The sequence below is a fragment of the Lepidochelys kempii genome, chromosome 5 (genome assembly GCF_965140265.1).
Source record: "Lepidochelys kempii isolate rLepKem1 chromosome 5, rLepKem1.hap2, whole genome shotgun sequence".
In the NCBI taxonomy this organism is placed as follows: domain Eukaryota; kingdom Metazoa; phylum Chordata; order Testudines; family Cheloniidae; genus Lepidochelys; species Lepidochelys kempii.
The window spans coordinates 73611228-73631295 of NC_133260.1; the positions used below are offsets into that span (position 1 = coordinate 73611228).

The 20068-nt window shown below is 41.6% G+C and overlaps 1 protein-coding gene across 3 annotated transcripts in view; it reads right to left on the reverse strand.

Annotated features, from left to right (window-relative positions):
- Positions 1-18920, reverse strand: part of TRIM36 (tripartite motif containing 36) — a 51447-nt gene extending 32527 nt beyond the window's left edge. For 2 of the 3 annotated variants that reach the window (XM_073344731.1, XM_073344729.1), the window contains exon 1: positions 18612-18918. In XM_073344731.1, the coding sequence (XP_073200832.1) occupies positions 18612-18674 (63 nt within the window). In that variant the 5' untranslated portion in view covers positions 18675-18918. Of the gene's footprint in view, positions 1-18611 lie in introns of all 3 variants that reach the window. The other variant, XM_073344730.1, reaches the window with a different exon arrangement.
- Positions 18921-20068: the final 1148 nt, after the last annotated feature.

Consider the following 20068-nt stretch of genomic DNA (forward strand, 5'->3'; position numbering starts at 1 on the left):
AGACAGCCCCCCCAACCTGAAGCAAATACTCACCAGCAACTACACACCACACTACAGAAACACTAACTCAAGAGCCAATCCCTGTAACAAACTTCGTTGCCTATTCTATTCCCATATCTACTCTAGCGACACCATCAGAAGATTGAATCACATGATCCATACCAACAGGGGCTCATTCACCTGCACATCTACTAATGTGATATATGCCATCATGTGCCAGCAATGCCCCTCTGCCATGTACATTGGCCAAACCGGACAGTCTCTACGCAAAAGAATAAATGAACACAAATCAGACATCAGGAATGGTAACATACAAAAGCCAGTAGGAGAACACTTCAATCTCCCTGGACACTCAGTAACATTTAAAAGTAGCCATCCTTCAACAACAAAAATTCAAAAACAGACTTCAAAGAGAAACTGTAGAGCTACAGTTCATTTGTCCAATTCATTCCCATGTAAACTAGCCCATAAGCCCTGTCTATATTAAATAAATTTGCACCAGTCTAGTGATATTGATGCAGTTATACCATTACGGGCTTGCACCATAAACATGGTGCATTGGTGTAAAGCAGTGCTTACACTAGTGCAGCTTGATCCTTTAACATACCAAACCCAACTCAATAAAGTAAAATTCCTTAGTGTAAACAGGGCCTTTACCGAAGGTATCCAGCTGTGGAGTAAAAATTAGGAGACTAGGTGACTTTAGAGTCTGACCATCTTGAGGTAACTGCAGTTACCTCTCTCTTTGATCACATTTTTCCACCATGACCAAAACCACATTCTCAACAACCATTCTCACCTACTTTTCTCTCTCCTTCCCCATTCTTCCCCCATTAAAAAAAAAAAAAAATAGAACCCCACTCCAAGCAGACTTCAAAAACACCAAAAGGGAGAGCAGCCACTCTATGAGTTCAGAGACTTTGTGTCAGTTAGAGTGACAATAGCAAAGTGCTCAGATACTGCAGGAATGGGGTGCAGAAAAAAACAAACAAAAAAAACCCCTTATGTTGATAGAATTGAGGCTCTATCAGCAACAGAGACAAATAAAGATCATTTTCTCTCCAAGAAAATGGTATACTATATTATGGAGGAAGAGAGACACAGGTACACTTTCTAGTGGCCATCATACATCTCAAAAACATTTAAGTAAGACTGCCTAGGATGAAACTGAAAATTCTACCAGCATAGGCATCACTGTTCTATGATCAATGTATGTCCTTGTTGTGAACCAATCACAGAACAGTGATGCCTATAGTGATAGAATTCTCAGTTTCATCCGACTAACATCAATACAGAAGCACCATCTTGCACCTATCATTGTAGCTAAGGAACAGCTAACAATAAAGGAATGATTCTTCTTTACAGCAGGATGGGCCTTTTGTGGTCTAGTGGAAGTTCAAGACTGAGTCTGAGTATTGTGCTGAAAGAATAGCTTGGCACGAACTCAGAAGTTTGTGAGGAGAAAAGCACTAGATGTCATTGTATAGTCATCTGAAAGAGCACTGCGAGGTACCTCTTCTCAGCTGGTATCCTGGAGCGAGAGACTGGAATTCAACATTGTCCCAAAAGGGAAGAGGGGCAAACAAAAAGGGAGTGGAATGAACGGGGGGTCGGGGGGAGGGGAGAGGGAAAAAAGGAACAAATACATTAAACTGATTGTGTCCAAAACTAGAAGAAAACAAGAATTCCCACCTAATCCCACCTCTGCTACTAACTCCCTCTGTGACAACGGGAAAAGCATTTAACTGCTGTGTTTTCAGCCTTCTGTATACTAGAAAAGTGCATCGGTTTAAACTAAATTAATTTTTACACTGAGCTACTTAAACCAGTGCTAAACTCTAAAGTAGAGACACGTAATCCAATTTGACCCTTGTTTGTATCAATTTATCTTAAATCAGTAGTTTAATTAATATAAGGTGGGATTGAACCTGGTTTATGTGATCTGCATTATGGATTTGCACTAGTTTAACTAAACTGATTTAAAAAAAAAAAACTAGGTCATTTTTCTGGTATAGGCAAGATCCTAATTCTTATCTGGATAAGGGGATAAGATTATCTACCTCGTAGGTTGTGCCCATGCTAGACTATTTTAGGAAGTTTCCCACCATTGCTGCATTAGGATAGATTAGGAAAAAACAGAGGGTGCGCTCTATGCCAGGCCAGCTCATCTTACTTAGAATAGGCCTGGACAACAGTGGTAAAGAAACCTGTGTCCTGTTTTCACCTATGCTTGCTGTTGCTACCACTGGTGGGAGATTTCCCCCAAAAAGTTTAGTGCAGACAAAACCACAGGGTGTTTAAAACATAGATCTTCAAAGTGCTGTACAAATATTAAGGTGCACTCTGTGTTAAAAATGTACTGGGTGTTTTCCAGTCACCAAAAAAGGACATGCTCCTTGCCCCAAAGAGCATCAAATGTATGTCATCCAAGGCATTGGAAAAAAATGTGGAGTGTAATTTTAGAAAAGCGGGGAGGAACAGGCCAGGAGTTCTCTCTTCTTTAATGGCAGTTGGATGGATAAAAATATAAGAATGGCTATACTGGGTCACACCAAAGATCCATCTAGCCCAGTATCTTGTCTTCCGACAGTGACCAATGCCAGGTGCCCCAGAGGAAATGAACAGAACAGGTAATCAACAAATGATCCATCCCCTGTCACTCATTCCTAGCTTCTGTCAGACAGAGAGGCTAGGGACACCATCCCAGTTCATCCTGGCTAATAGCCATTGATGGAGCTATCCTCCATGAATTTATGTAGTTCTTTTTTAACCCTGTTATAGTCTTGGCCTTCACAACATCCTCTGACAAAGAGTTCCACAGGTTGACTATGCGTTGTGTGAAAAGATACTTCCTTTTGTTTGTTTTAAGCCTGCCACCTATTAATTTCATGTGGTGACTCCTAGTTCTTGTGTTATGAGAAGGAGTAAATAACACTTCCTAATTTACTTTCTCCACACCAGTCATGATTTTATAGATCTCGATCATATCCCCACTTAGTCGTCTCTTTTTCCAAGCTGAAAAGTCCCAGTCTTATTAATCTCTCCTCACATGGCAGCTGTTCCATACCCCTAATCATTTTTGTTGCCTTTTTCTGAACCTTTTCCAATTCCAATAGATCTTTTTTGAGATGAGGCGACCACATCTGCACGCAGTAGTCAAGGTGTGGGCGTACCAGGAATTTATATAGCAGCAATACATTTTCGGTCTTATTATCTATCCCTTTCTTAAGGATTCCCAACATGCTGTTCGCTCTTTTGACTGCCGCTGCACATTGAGTGGATGATTTCAGAGAACTATCCACAATGACTCCAAGATCTCTCTCGAGTGGGAACAGCTAATTTATATTTATAGTTGGGATTTTATACATATAGTTGGGATTATGTTTTCCAATGTGCATTACTTTGCATTTATCAACGCTGAATTTCATCTGCCATATTGTTGCCCAGTCACCCAGTTTTGTGACATCCTTTTGTAGCTCTTCACAGTCTGCTTTGGACTTAACTATCTTGAGTAGTTTTGGATCATCTGCAAATTTTACCACCTCACTGTTTACCCCTTTTTCCAAATCTTTTATGAATACGTTGAATAGGACAGGTCCCAGTACAGACCCCTGAAGGACACCACTATTTACCTCTCTCCATTCTGAAAACTGACCATTTATTCCTACCCTTTGTTTCCTACCTTTTAACCAGTTACCACTCCATGAGAGGACCTTCCCTCTTATCCCATGACAGCTTATTTTGCTTAAGAGCCTTTCAGATAAATAGCTGAAAAACCCAGAGGTTTGCATGTGTCTCACCTTCTCCTTTTCCAACGTGCTTCCATTTGAAAATATGCATCCTCTCCACCCATATCCAGGACAAAAAAAAAATTAAATCCCTACATAATATGGATTAGCATCTTTAGATATTGGGGGAGGGACAGAAACAATACCATCTGTGGTCATGTACAGTTAAGCTTGTGGAAAAAAAAAACGCATTAGCTAGGAAATTCAAAGTTAAGACATACAATGTCCTTAATTCACACAATGGAAAGAGGTTTAGCTAATTAAATAGATTGAGTTATGGCCTGAGTTTCAATGGTAAAAGGCTGTCAAGTTTGATAAGCCCTACATTTGACCTACATGTTACATACACACAAAAACACAAAGTAAAGTGAGTTTAAAAGAATGTAATCAAGATAGTCGGGTATGTTTTTTCCCAAAAATTCTTTAATGATGTAACTAATGCCACTTGAGATGATTCATCAATACCAAAAAAATTTAAAGAGTAATTTGCTTTTCATCATTTTTTACTTTACGGAGCTTAAGCAGTGAAATTTGACTGGTAAATTCCAGCATTTGCTGGAAATGGTGAACACAGCGGTGTTGCTCTTTTTGCATTTTCAGCGTTGCAAAGCAATGTTTACATTCAAAACAGAGGGAAATGGTTTATTTATTTAAAAGACCAATACAGCCATTTTATTTCAAGTTCACTTTGTAAGCCACCCTCCTAACAAAATCCAGAATGTTGTTCTTAAAGCTACTGACATTAACACGGTCACTAATTTTTATATGCTTTTTTAACTGGAAAATGTCAGTTGGCCAAATCTCATGTAGCCCTGTAGCACAGACAAGGAAGGAAAAACAGGTTAGTGAGGAAATGTTTTATTGTCAAGCTTCCAAGAGGCTAATAAACCATGAATTAAGACTTAATTTGGAAATTTACGAATAACTGCATTATCCTTTCAATTTAAGAATTCCTTGACTCTATAGGCTTGCTCCATCAGAGCTTTGAAAGAATTAGTCTTTGAAAGCATCACCCAGTTCTGTCTACACTAGCACGAGTACCTATTGCTAACAACAGACACGGCTGAATTGTTGCTGAAACCGGTTCAACTATCAGCTGCAGCCAACAACAAAACCTGTTCAGCACTGCCATCCTCTCTGAAATAGGACTGAACAGGGTTTGGCCTTGGCAACACTTGCACTTACAACATGGTCCATTCTAGTTCACAGGTGCCCCTTGCCAACACCTGTTACCAACAACGGTTAATTTGGCTTGCGTAGATAAGGCTATACCCCTACCTCCTGATTGCATTGTAGTGCCAACGATTGTTATTGTCACGATTTTGTGAGTGACTATTTGTTCAATCCTATAATACATCATTAAGGTATTAACTTGTTTGTGTGCTTGTTTACTTTGACTTCAGAGTACTTTGAGAGCAGGATTTTAATTAGCCGGTTCTCCCCAGCCTATTAAGACACTGCATGGATGAAAGGTCGGAGAGGCCTGGGCTCCAATTAGTAGATCTGGAAAGGAGAAGCACATGTTCTCCCTTTAACCCCTCCAGACACCTAATTTACTATCTTTTTGACATCCCTTGACTCCAGAACTACTGCATTATCAGGGCAGTTTCCACTGCACCATTTTTGTTCATATTGCTGCATCACTGAGAAGGAAAAGGAAGGGGCAAGGGAAGGGAAGGGCCAGGCCATTAAATAAATTAGTCAGAGTAGGTGGCTTCATTAGTTGTCTCTGCAGAAAGGCCAACCAAAAACTGGAAAGCTATCCTAATGGGAGACCCTGGGGCTTGGGAGTCCCTATGCAGTATAGAGTTAGCTACACTGGCCCCTCAGCACAGGAGGTATAGCCAGAGTGCCTTGTATTCCCATGATGCTTGACTGGCAGAACAATTAAACTGAAATACATTTTATGATCCATTATCCTCACTCTTCCCTCCCATGTCCTTAATCTGTATTTGTTAACTTGTTCACTAATTCACAATAGGTCTCCCAGGCATTGGTCTGCACTGGCTTTCAGGTAAGATATAAGGTACTAGTTTTAAGTAAACTAAAGTATTTAGCTACGTTGTTTTTCATTTGTATTGTGATAATGCCTAAAGACCTCAGTCCATGACTAGGCACTTTACACGCAACACAAAGATGGTCCCTGCCCCAGAGAGCTTAGAACAGTTCGTGACTTGGCTACTAGAGACACACCTCTCCCTCTGTGCAATACTATGGCATTTGCAATCAGGATGGATGTGATAGAGTTTGAGCTCAGAGTTCGCTGGGTTAAAAACAAGGAGGCTAGTGGCAAAGTGTTCTCTGCAAATTGTCAATTCTGCTGATTACATCCGTAGGTCCAAAAAAGTTGAGCTTCAGAATATACAGCAAGGCTCATTTGTTTTCCTGGACTTTTCCTAAATGTAGGGGTTTCAGGATGCAAGTTAACCTAGCAAGGAAGGTTATTTAGAGTGGCTTTGCTAAAGGTGCTATTTTTAGTCTGGGAGATATAACTGGTTTGGGGAGTATGAGCTAGTATTCTAGGTATTTATCCTTCGGTCGTGTTACTCTGAAGAGTGGACAAGTGCTTTGTAAAATAAGGACAGAAGAATGAATAAGGTTTTGCTATAACATACACACACAAATATATTTAGATAAATATCATTATTTGGTTGTTAAGAGGAAAGGGAATCACTGTTCTAGAGAATGTTTGCTTAGTCTATTATTATACATACACAGCCATTGTCACATGAAGGCTGTAACTAGCTTCCCATAATAACTCAAAGTTTAACCATGCAATTTCTTTCATCTTCTCTAATTTTTTTCTTCAAAATAGAGCCATTGTGCCTGCAAATTGTTATAGATGGTATTCTTAATTTAGAATTGATTAATATATATTTTAATTTCCAAGCTCTTTCCAGGTGACTTTATGAACTCCACAAGGAATAGCGGCACCCACAAAGCACAGGTGCAGTGCTTAGGTCTTTATTTCTAGTTTATCAGAGTCTAAAACACCCAGCCAAAGTTCAGAGGGCCTTCACAATAGCTATGTTTTGTAGAAACAACCGAACCAAACTAAACATAATCCTAGATAGTTTTTTATATTAACATTTCCCCACTTCATTCCATCCCAATTGTGGCTACCAAAGTCATTTCTTTTGCTCCTTACTTCGACCTTCTCATCCACCTACCTTTGAGTTACTTCATTGCCTCCCACAGCAATGCACCATGAGAGTCAAATACTTGTCCTTGCTGCCAAGCCCCTACATTGGGCAGCTTCTCCCTTCAAAGTTGTTTCCATGCTGTCCCTAACACTTAGAACACGCCCAAAGTCCATTTGCCAAGCCACCTCACCGACTACATTCAATGCGATGGAGACTATGGCTAATGAGATGGAGAACAGACAATCTTAAAAAATTAACCATCAAAACGGCTCAAGTGTTGTGGAGTCATCCTCCTCTTTCTCACTTTATGACCCTCACTAGTTGTATCATGCTGAATTCAGTTTACATGCTCTTCAGGACAGGGATCTTGTTTTTATGAGGCACTGCAAAATTAAAATAAATTTAAAGGCAACAATGAATTTCTGATTAATACATGCAGCCAACCACCAAAACCATCAGTTTCATCCTTTACTCACAATTGCCACCTTCTGAAATACAAGGTGGAAAAAGGTGGGAAAATGTGAGATCTACAGAATGAGAGGTCTGGACTGCACATAAAACTTAGATAAACATAGCTACACTACTCAGGAGTGTGAAAAATCCACATGCCCGCATGGTGTAGTTAGGCCAACTTAACCCCTGGTGTAGATGCAGGTAAGCCGGTGGAAAAATACTTCCATTGCTTGGGGACGTGGTGTTCCTACAGCAATGAAAAAACCGCTTTCATCATTGTAGGTTTCATCTACACTAGGAGATTATGCTGGGAGTTATGCTGTCATAGTTTTGGCACCATACTGTAGACATGGCCGGGAAAGGTTTTAATTTCTATGGCTCTCTCAGTGTACTAAACCATTTATAGGCTCTAAACTCTCCTTGGGTCTGGCCACTCAATCTCTAGGAGCAGAGATGTGCTACAGGACCTGAACCCTATTTGGTCTTACAAACTCTGCTAGGCCAGTTTATAAATTTTCTCAGCTGAACTGCACAGGTTCAAGGTTACATTCTTAACTGGTGCAGATACAGCACCAGGGAACCAGCACAGTTGCTAAGGACTCTACTTCCTAAAGTCCCAGGATGTTATGATCCTCTTTAACTGTGGGGAAAGGAATGCAGCTGGTTAATTTGTGCCAGGGATGAGAGCCAGCATCTTTAGGCTTGGCAGTTCATAGCCCCAGCACCTCTGGGTTTGCTGCATCCGTTATGAATGTAAAAAAATTGCTTGAACCCCAGCACTTAATTGTTTGAGCCCAGGCATCTCTTTCATTACAAATTAATCACTGGCTCATATGCTTCTACTACTCTGAAGAGTAAAGAGAAGTTCAGCACATCTTTTCTGCTCCAAACCTGTAGCATCCTGCTTCACATCAAGGGCATCCCAGGGAACAGCAGCAGCTGCCCCGCTTTGCTGTGCCAAGTGATCCAGGGAGCAGTAGAATACAACAGGTCCGATGGACAAGAGCTTCAGATCTGCTGGGGCTGCTGCTTCTCTACACATCACCTGGAGCTTGATGTGCTCACTTGCCAAACAAATGTAAGAGATATTGTGAAAACGCAGCCACTTTTAATTTTAAGAAAACATCCAAACCAAAATACACTTCATTAAGGCAGAATTCGATCTCCCAAGAAGTAATGACACTTATATCATTGTAGTTATTTTAAAAGCATTTTGAAGTCTGGGAAATTCATAACTAAGGTTTAACAAGCAACTTTAATCCTGACCTCATAAAACCAGACATAAAACCTGCATAAATCACCAAACAACAGATACCCACTGATTGGATTATCAGTGCTTTTCTATTCCCACTACCTCATCCTTGTTTTGTCTTCCCTTGTCACATCATGTCCTTAGCTCCTGTAAACTCTTCAGAACAGGACAAAAATCCATCTGGGAAGTGACTAATGCACCTTCGGGTGCTGTTTAAAAATAATATAACTTCTTCTAAAATAAAGCACCAACCCTCATCACATACAGGCCACCAACTCAAACACTCACCCACTGATAGCAAGAAACTTCTGAAGTCTGATAATACATATATACACACACACACACACACAAACAGTAACTCCTGTTGAATTCAAGTAAGTCAATATGTTTACACAGGATTTTGGAGCAAGCCTCCCAGACTGAGTCAACAAACTTGGGCTAGCAGGGCTGGACTACACTCTAAAAATAGCTGTTTAAGAGAGCGCTTTGAAGTTGTGACTCCGCCTGAAGCTTGGGCTATATGGCTGCTAATAAACCCTATTATACGTCCTCTTGTCAATTCCTCACACAGCTCAATTTTTGTACCACTGTACAGAGCCATAACTATATCTTCTCTTAAAATTAAGCAGGAACTGCACCATAAAATAGTTATCAATGTACATACAGACACTATTCAGGAATGGATCATAGACAGGACTACAGAGGCAGAGTTTAGGTTATTTGAAGAGCCTGAATTATGAGTTTCCTGATGTCCAAATGCCTTTTAAAATACTGTTTAAAAGTGATCATGTTCTAATAAGGTTTTTGGTTGTTTTTTTAAAGTATTCTTTATTGTACAGTGTTTTATCTAGAACCAATATTTTTAAAGCTGCTTGTTATGAATCACAGGCTCTCTGGAGAGCCAGATATAAGAAAGAAAAAAAGTGGAGTAAAAGGAGTGAAGAAAAGAACTTGGGGAATTGACCAAAAAGTGTTATATATGTTGTGCCCCTTATATTAACAACAAAAATCTACAGTTAAAAATAGTCATGGATAAGCTAAAATATCACATTTTTCATTGATTTACAGTCTCCTCTTATAGAACCAGGCAAGAAAACATTAACTGGAACAGGGTCAGCGCTAAACACTATTTCCAGAGCTGCACAGATGTTAGTTATGCCATTACACAAATATATTTTTTACATTACTCAGTGTTAAACATTTATGTCGCTGCCGTGAGAGAACCAGCACCATGTGAACTCCAAGAGCCGTTCCAAATAAGAACAAAAAACCTGATCTATAAAATGGGAGACAATTTTGTGAATGGGCAGAGGAGGAGATTTGTTTTTATTAAATATTTTCACATACCGCTGTTGCTAAGTGGTATTTCATATAATGGACAGTAACAAAAAGGAGATTTGATATATCATTAGCATATTACGTTTACTGAAGATGAGACAGGTGACAGCGAGGAAGGATGGTGTTGTGGTTAAGACATTGAGCCGGGACTCAAGAGATCTGGAGGAAGATCAACCATTTCCCCTCTGCCACAGTTCTGCTGTAAAATGAGGAGACTGCTTAGCCTCCCAACCTTACAGACATATCGTGAGGTACCCAGAGATTGTGATGATTACCATAGAAAAGCCTGTAAATCAAGAGGTCAGAGGATGCAGGAAAAGGTACCAATCTTACATTCTTCATGAATCCCAACTCCCCATGTAAGTCAAGTGGGAGTTGGGGTGTATAAGGAATGCAGAATGACTTTTTGTGAAATTAGCCATCAAATTCTATGTTGACACTCAACCCTATGCTACCCACTGAAGTACATGTTGCATAGATGTAATGGGACAATTTGGCACCAGTTACCAGCACAGAACAATAATTTGTGGAGGAGGGGATAGAAATGAAATCCTTACAGGCAGTGATTTCCCCACTCCCCGCCCCCCCCTCACCCCAGTTTTGTGAACTACTTACATGCCAATTTAATGACTGATTGGAAATTTGAATTGAAATTGAAGCATTAATACACATTTTAAAAGCATATACAGTGTCTGATAAAATATATGTATATGAAAAAGTGTATATGAAAAAGTGTATTAGATTTGAAAAGTATGAACATAGACTAGCTTCCTTATACAGCTGTTGTTTTTTATGACAATGTCAATGCATTCATTTCAGTGATGTTGGCCAACCTAATAATTTCAAATTATGATTTGTAAGCAAAGTCTAAATGAGCTCTCCCTGACAGCTAGTGATGAGCTGGGGGGAAAAGGCTTCAGGACCAGATTGTATTTACATTCACACCTAATTTACCTAGGTATCCAGCAAACAGAGCTGTGTTGCCAAAGTGATAGATTTTGTCTGGGCTTGGGTTACAAATCACTTGAATGCAGGGAGGTAATGAAATTTTGTTATTCTTATTGTATGAGTAAAGGGCAGAAGAACTGTACTTAGCCTGTGTTGATTGAGGGCATCAAGAGAGGGTGGGGACAGGTGTTTTGCTTGATGGTCTACCTGAGTCACAAGTACTATTTGACCTGCCCCTCTCCACTGTTTAAAGACAGAGCTGATTAGGCTCCATAGATAATCTTTTGTTTTGTTAAGTGACCACTACAGCTGAAATCACTGATAATCAGATCTAAGTGCTTAGACCTGCTGTGGGACAGTGTTTCTGTGGAAGAGATGACCCAGACTGCACTGGCAGTGAGGTTCCCCCACTGAGAGCTCAGCTGAAATCACTGAGAGCTGGGTGGAACCTCAAGAGACCAACTTGCAGAGGTCACAGTGGCAAGTGGCAGCAGAAGGTGACTGCGCAGGACCATTGGCAACAGAGCAATGGAGTGAACAGTGCCACAACGAACAACAGTGGCCAGAACGAACAGTGAGCAGCTGGAGGAACGAGCAAGGTGCCTTCTTGCCCCCAACCTGGGAGGTGTACTCACATGAAAGCACCTCTGAATTCTGAGTCTCCACTGACCAAAGACAACACCGGTGAGTGGGGTGTGGTGGAGGGAAAAGTGAGGGGCATGTTAAATAAATATTTGTTTGTTGGACTAAATTTTAGTGACTTTGCTCCAGAATGCTAGATTTGTGACTGGGAATGGAAACTTTATATAAATAGGTTTCCTAGTAGGCCAAGGTTTTTAAAATGCATTATTTGCCAAGGTTGTTATCTCACATTGTTGCTATCTCGAGATGTCATTATGTTGGAGAATTTCTGAACTAAACGTTTTTTTTATTATTATAATTAATTTTTACATAAGAATGGTCATACTGGGTCAGACCAATGGTCCATATAGCTCAGTATTCTGTCTTCTAACAGTGGTCAAGGCCAGGTGCTTCAGAGGGAATGAACAGAACAGGTAATCATCAAGTGATCCATCCCCTGTTGCCCATTCCCAGCTTCTGGCAAACAGGCTAGGGACACTCAGAGCATGGTGTTGCATCCCTCCCCATCCTGGCTCATAGCCACTGATGGACCTATTTTCCAGATATTTATCTAGTTATTTTTTTTAATCCTGTTGTAGTTTTGGTCTTTACAACATCCCCTGGCAAAGAGTTCCACGGGTTGACTTTATGTTGTGTGAAGTACTTCCTTTTGTTTTTTTAAAGCCTGCTGCCTATTAATTTCATTGGGTGACTGCTAGTTCTTGTGTTATGTGAAGGATTAAATAACATTTCCTTATTCACTTTCTTCACACCAGTCAAGATTTTATAGACCTCTATCATATCCCCCCTTAGTCGTCTCTTTTCTAAGTTGAAAATTCCCTGTCATTTTAATCTCTCCTCCTGTTTCATACCCCAATCATTTTAGTTGCCCATCTCTGTACCTTTTTCAATTAATATATATATATATATTTTGTGATAGGATCACCAGATCTGCATACAGTATTCAAGGTGTGCATGTACCATGGATTTATATAGAGGCTCTGATATTTTCTGTCTTATTATCTAACCCTTTCTTAATGATTCCCAACATTCGGTTTGCTTGGTTGATTGCCACTGCACATTGAGTGGATATTGTCAGAGAACCATCCACAATGACTCCAACATCTCTTTCTTGAGTGTTAACAGTTAATTAAGACTTATCATTTTGTATGTATAGTTGAGATTCTGTTTTCCAATGTGCATAACTTTGCATTTATCATTGAATTTAACATTGAATTTCATCGGCCATTTTGTTGCCCAGTCACCCAGTTTTGGGACATCCTTTTGTAGCCCTTCACAGTCTGCTTTGGACTTAACTATCTTGAATAGTATTGTATAATCTGCAAATTTTGCCACCTCACTCTTTACCCCTTTTTCTAGATCATTTATGAATATGTTGAACAGTAATGGTCCCAGTATCGACCCCTCAGGGATACCACTATTTATCTCTCTCTATTCTGAAAACTGATAATTTATTCCTACCCTTTGTTTCCCATCTTTTAACCAGTTACTGATCCATGAGAGGACTTACTTCTTATCCCATGATGGCTTACTTTTCAAAAGTCAATTTAAATTAAATACATTTTTTTAAATGTATATTTTTTTAGAAATCTAGACCTGTTATGTGTTTTGGTGTATTTTATATTATCCTTATGTTAAATTTTCATTATCCTAACAAAACATTTAATTTATTCATATCTCTTTAAAATGTTGCAGGTCAAAGTGAAAATGAAAAGACAAAAAACAATACAACAATTGTTCCACTCAAAGGCCTCATAAACTAACCAAGGTGAAGAACACATCATGAACCAAGAATATAGCAACATGTCATCTGAAGGTTCAAGTGGCGTATCTACATCCGACCAGCCCGAAGCACAAATACATCTACCTACTGAAGAAACAGTGACTCCAAAACCTAAAGGCAGTTCCCGATGTTTGTCGGTCAAAGTGTTCCCATTCATTGAAGTTACAAAAGATGGCTCCTGGTGCACCTCTTGCAAAAAAGCTTACGAAGAAGGAAAGCTTCCCAATGCTATAACTGGTAAAAGTGGAGAAGCTTGGTTTGTCAGACCGATCAGCAAAGCCAATGCTGACAAGCTACATGAAAAGGCAGCAAAACACCAGGCCTCTGGAGTGCATCAACATGCAGAAAGTCTTATAAGCCCACTTTCAAAGGCCATTTTAGAAGTACTTAATGATGCTGTTAAGAATGTTGGAAACACAACACAGTTCACGCGAACAGACATGGCTGTGGCATCATACTTTCTAGTTAAGCAAGAGATACCACACACTGCAAACTGGAGGCCAATGTTAAGTGCATTGTCACTTGTTCATCCTGTAGTTGAACACTGGTTCCGAACAAGACCAGCAAATGCTCACTATCTTTCTGCAAGAAACTCAACTGACTGGCTAGAAGCATGCGGTGAAACAGTGGAAAAACTCAACAGTTGAAAAAGTGAAGAACTCTCTCACCACATTCAAAAAAATTTGCATATATGGCTGATGACTTGAATGCACCGATGCAAATAGGCATCATTGTGTACATTATCTTGATGTCAGTGGTAGGACAGTAGATGCATTTCTAGATGTTCAAGTTATAGAAGACACATTGGCTGCATCTGTGACAACCCACATCTTAGAAGAGTTAAATGTTTGTCAGTTGGACCCCAAATAGTTGGCTGCTTGTGCATTTGATGGAGCTGCAAACTTCTCTGGAAGACATGGTGGAGTACAAGCTTTGCTCAGAGAAAAGTGTAACCCTAGTCTCTCCTAATCACGCTGCAGAGGCCATCTACTCCAATTAGCACTAGTATGAGCTGCAGAATCTTCAAAAGACATTTAAAAAGCTATAAATTTAATGTCTTCATTATATTCTTTTTTTCAGCAAGAGTCCAAAAAGACTGACTATCTTGGAAAATATAGAAGATACACTGGGACTGAAGTTCATATTAGTCCAAGCTGGAAAAACCTCTGGCTTTCTTATGAGCGATTCTTGGCTGTGGTCTTAAAATTACCTCAGCTGTTATTACTGGCTTTGGAAAGTATCTACCAAGATGGGATGGATCTAAGTATTGAGGCTGGTGGATTACTTTTGCTACTACATTCAGAGAAGACTATTGCCATTCTCGCTCTCGTAAGTCTACTCTTGAAACCACTTGGGTCATTAAACAATGCCATCCGGGCATCTGCTAAAACAGTAGTAGATCTTTGTCCAGCAATAGAAGTGACATTTAGGTCAGAGAGCTATCCGTTGAAAAAGTACTGGAAGAAGCAAAGACTTAAGTCCAGAAGTTGACTAATGAAGGCATTTATATTGAATCCTTAAGTGAAAAGGACAAGAAGTGTTTGTTAAGACAACTGAAAAAGTACACAGACTTGATTCTTAAAAATCTGCAACAGCGACTTCTAGATCCTACTCCACCTCTACGTAGCTTTTACAAATACCCGTCCTATAAAACGCCGACAGTTGAGTGGAGTGAGGCACTACCAGCAATGGGGCTGCCATGTGCTCAGGACAGACTAGAGAATTTGAACACAGAGTGGAATATCATACGACGAATGAATGAAGATTTGACTTCAACTTCTTCTTTATCATCATTACTAGTGGCTTGACCTGATCTTTGTGCTATGTTTCCTGGGATGAAAGAAGTAGGAATTCATCTGTTGCTACTCCCAGTCACAACAGCTACAGTTGAGCATTCTTTTTCATCATTGAATAGAATTGTGTGTAAGAAGTCACCTTCTGCCTGATCATGTGAGTGAACTAATGAGCATATCAATTGAAGGAATGGAAGTACCGGACACACAAGAAGCCACTGAAGATGAACCCATTGCATTCAAGAAGTTCATTAAAAGAGTTGAGCAAAAATACAACAAGAAACCAAGAAGGATGTAGACGTAGTGCTTCATAGAAGGCTTGAGTAGCCAACTTTAATTTGTGTGATGATTTTAAAACAGGAGTTAAATCTAATAAAATGGTCATGAAACATTTTTCAGTGTTTACTATGGTGCCATACAGCCCACCTTCACCCTCAGTCTCACCCCTCATCAGCGCTGACGCCCCTCCCACCCCCAATTTCAATTCCTGGGGAAACCACTGCTTACAGGACAGTTCAAGGGTAGGAGGTGATTCCTTCCCTTGGAAACAATTATTATGCACATCATTTAGAGCAATCTGATCCATGACAGGCAAACATTTGTCTTCAGAATTATCTTTTTGAGCCATAGAGCACCAGGCACAAATCCCCCTTAGCTGGGCTTATAGTACTGGCCAGAGAAACAGAAAACTGTACCAGAGGCAAGGAAATTTCCCTCACCCCAAACATTTATAATTACAGCTATCATTTTCAAATTACAGTTGCTTATAAAGAGAAGTGGAGAAAAAAAAATAATGCCATGAAGATAACTGAAACAAAACCACTTGAGTATGTACAAAGAGTCGATCACTCCTTAAGAATAGAAAGAGGAAGAGTGCCCAAAATCATCCCCTCCAGAGATTGAAACGCACCCAGTACTTTAGATAAACTATCACAAAATATGGCATAGCAAAATCTGAAAGCAAGTCAGACGTGATGATAATGCAAGGATCGCTCAGTCAATCACATACAAGGAGGGGTTTGTATTTTTGTTTCGTAAAATTTTAGAAGATGCAGACACTGCCATTTCCCCCAAGCCATATCTGCAAGTCCTGAATCATTTCCTGCTGCATGGCTATCTTTCCACTACAGCATTACCACACCAATTGTGGCCTTAAAAAAAAAAAAAAACCCATTTAAAAAAAGCATTGCCACTGTCAGCATCTACATTATCTCACACACAGCCACAATTTGGCACAGGCAGATAGAATTCAAGAAGTCCAACTCCCAGCCCCCTGCCCCCCGCTATAATCATTACACAGACTTTTCTTCCAGAGATCTTTAACAACCTTTTGCTTCAGAGAAGAATTCACCAATTTTAGTGCCCCTTCCCCCAAGGGGTTGAAATGAGAACATCCCTGACAATTCCACATTCATTTTTTATTCTGTCAAGGATTACACACTGCACACACTGCAGTAAGGGAACGATGCAGCAGCAAGCTAATGTCAGAATTTTGACTAGTCCATATAAATGCCTAAGGCTCTGTGTACACTTAAAACATTGCAGCTCTGCCACTCTAGTGCTTCAGGGCAGACACTTCCTATGCCCAGGGGAGGGGCTGTGCCATTGGCACAAGTATTCCACTTCCCTGAGAGGCAGAAGCTAGGTCAATGGAAGAATTCAACCTGTTGCTGTTTACATGGGGATTTAGGTTGGTTTAACAATCTGCCCAGCGGTGTGGATTTTTCACACCCCTGAGCATGTAGCTGGGTCAATCAGATTTCAGAGACCAAATAATTTAGTGTGTTACTAATGACCTAGGCCCCAATCTTGAAAAGGCTTATCCACGTTTAACTGTAAGCATGTGAGTGCCCTCACAGGCCATGTCTACATGAGGGGGAAAGTGTGTTTTTAAGGCACGCTAAACGCTTAGCATAGACAAGGCAAGTTGCAGTTTTCACACATTAGCTAGGTGAGGTGCACACTAGTGCAGAGCCGAGGGTTTACCCACACCCAGCCAGCCTATTAAAAGGACAGCTTGCCTGGTCCACACTAGAATTAGAACATTAAAAACAGACCTTTCCCCCTAGTGTAGACATGGCCATTGAGTTCAATGGGACTAGTCACATGTTTCAAAAGTTAAGGATGTATGTACATCTTTTCAGTCCTACTGCATCATCAGTAGAATAAATCAGTAATGAGGCGACAGCATAGATCAGCCTTTTGAGCTTGCTGGGGTTTGAAAGATCCGGAATGCGTGACACTGATCGCCTGTGAAATCAAGTGTCCTCCTGCCTCCTGCGCCCTCAAGGCGGTGGGCTGGCCGGCATCTCTCTGCCACTGTGACAGCTACTGTAATTCCCATTTAGCTCCCGGGGACTAGCTCCTCCCCCTGCTCCCGACGCGTGGCTCGCAGACCTCCCAGTCCTGGGGGAGTCGGGGCGGATCAACCGCAGTTTCAACAGCGCGGCCTCGGTTCCAAAAGAAAGTCAGCCCGGGGATCCCCCCTCACCTGGCTCAGCCCGGGGGCACTAGCGCCCACCCTCCCGCTAGGGAGAGCTGCTGAGCGGGCGGGGAAGCCCTCGTTCGCGGAGTTCGCTCGCAGCGGCCGCAGGCCTGTTCACACCCCGGCGCTCTCAGCCCGGTTCTGGATTCCAAGGGCGAGCGGCCGAGCTCGGAGCGGGAGCGGCGGAGCAGACGGAAAGCGCGGCTGGGGCGGACCCTGCCCCAGGCAGCAGCTGGCCGGGCGGCGCCAGGCGCTCACCCGCACAAAGCAATGGCACGGCTGCATTTCATCGTCCGCGGCAACCGCCTGGCTCATGCCACTGAGCTGCTCGATAGGTGTAAGCAATTCCGGAGTCAAGTTTGGACGGCAGCCCTGGAGGGGTCTTTTCTCCTCCCTCGCCCCCCAGTAAGGCGCCACCATGCAGCGCCCACAGAAAGCGTGGGGAAGAAAAAAAGGCACCCCGATCGCGTGAGCTCTTAGTGAGCGTAAGCCTTGTTGCCTGTTGTGACTGCCCATTAAGAGGGTTTCACATTGTCCACGGGCTTTGCGGAGAACTCGGACCCATTGCCCGAGGGACTGCGTTTCATCCCCTCAGTTTCACGCTTGAGTCGCGATCTGGTTGTGCTCGGACAGCTCGTTCGTTCCACTGAACCCCCCCTCCCCCAGTAAATCACTCGCTCGAGTTTGATCTAATCCAGGCTTTAGCAGCAACTCAGCCGGTGAAGCGTTTTGAACGCAAATAATCCTACCCCGCACCTTGTGCTTTGCATGCTCAGCGGGCGAAGGCAAACCTACGGCTGAGTCTAAACCCAGCCCTGCCGACAGGTCCGGACTTTGCACCTTCAAATCTATTCGCCATCCCCAGTGGAGGTGTAATGGGGAATCAGCCGCCTCCCCCACACGCTGTGCCTTCCCAGGGTCTCACAGCAGGGGAATTAACTAAGATAGTCTTCCGAGGGGTTGTGGCCGGGGCCCGTTTTCCTTACCTTGCCTTTCTCTATCAACTTCATTATGTAGGCAAACTCACTCCCTGCATCTGACTCACACATGCTTAGTAATGCATGCAAACAGATAAAAACGAGGACGCAAACTCCTAAAGGCAAACGGGTTTCGACAGCATTGACCTTCGCCGCTGGTCTTGGCCGGAGTTTTGCCAAAGAGAGAACCCGCCCTGCGCGCTATCAATGAATAAAAAAAGGAGGGAGCTGCGCTCTCTTCATTGATTCTATTTGCGCTGCGGTCCAGGAGAAGATGAGCTAACGGGGAAAACGTGAGAGGCTGCCTGATGTGAAAATGTCATTAGATGAACTCTATCTCGGGACATGCAAGCTCCGCCTACAGAGACTGACTGTTTTCTCTCCCGCCTTTCCCTCCGCCCCACGGGGTATTTCTCATCAGCTGGGAACAACAAAACTCCAAGCCCGTCAATTTCCAGAGGGTAACTTGAATAAATGTGTCTAATCTCGTCTTCAGATCTGGTTTATTCAAGCAGCCTTTTGATTCGTTTGGAACTTTCCGAACGTCTTCCAAGCCTTGTCCCCGAGAACAATCAGCCTATGTTTAGGTTAACAAACAAAAGAAAGGAACGATACACAGCAAAGCAAATGAAGCAGGCCAGGGCATCCGGAAAGTAGGTCCAGCAAATACGAGGACATCGCTGGAAATCAGCCTATTAGGCCTGTATAATGAATGAAGCTAGGTTTGTATTCATCGTTTACATCAAGTGTAGTATTGCTGGGAAAACTGGGAGAGGTTAATTTTTAAAAAACGTAATAGACTATGGGATTTTATAAACTCAAGTGAAGTTACATGCAAGAGCAGACTGAAGATTTCAAAGATATTCCTGAACTGTTTATTTTTAAATGGCACTGTCAGGTTAAAAATCAATTAATTACCTGTATTACATTGGGTAATTAGAACTGAGGGTTTTTAAAGGGGATTTATTTTTTACATTAATACTGTTTCTCTACTTTTAGCATTTAATTCACCTTGGACAAGGAAAATAAACTAACGCCCTCAGCTTTCAAAGACATGCACCTGTTTAACTTTACACACTCTAAGCAGTCTCACCAAAGTCACAGGACTTCTCAGAGTGCATAAATTTAAGTATGTGAATAAGTTCTTGCAGGATCAGGGCCTAAAGCATACCTTAAGCTGTGTTTAGATATTAAAGTGTGAGGCAGCTTTGAAAACCCTTTGGCCCCACTGCTGCAATTAGATCTACCAGAATGAACCTTGCTCCCTGGCGAACTACACACAAGCACAGGGGATCACCTGCATCAACCTGATTACAGAATCAAGGCCTAATAGGTTGTTTACACAGAGGAAATTGACAAGAATGATTACTGTGGAATAAACTATTCTGTAATAGCTATTCCACAGTAACTCCTTGGGTGTTTCTATGTGGACACTCATTCCATAATAAAAGTAATTTTATTCCAGA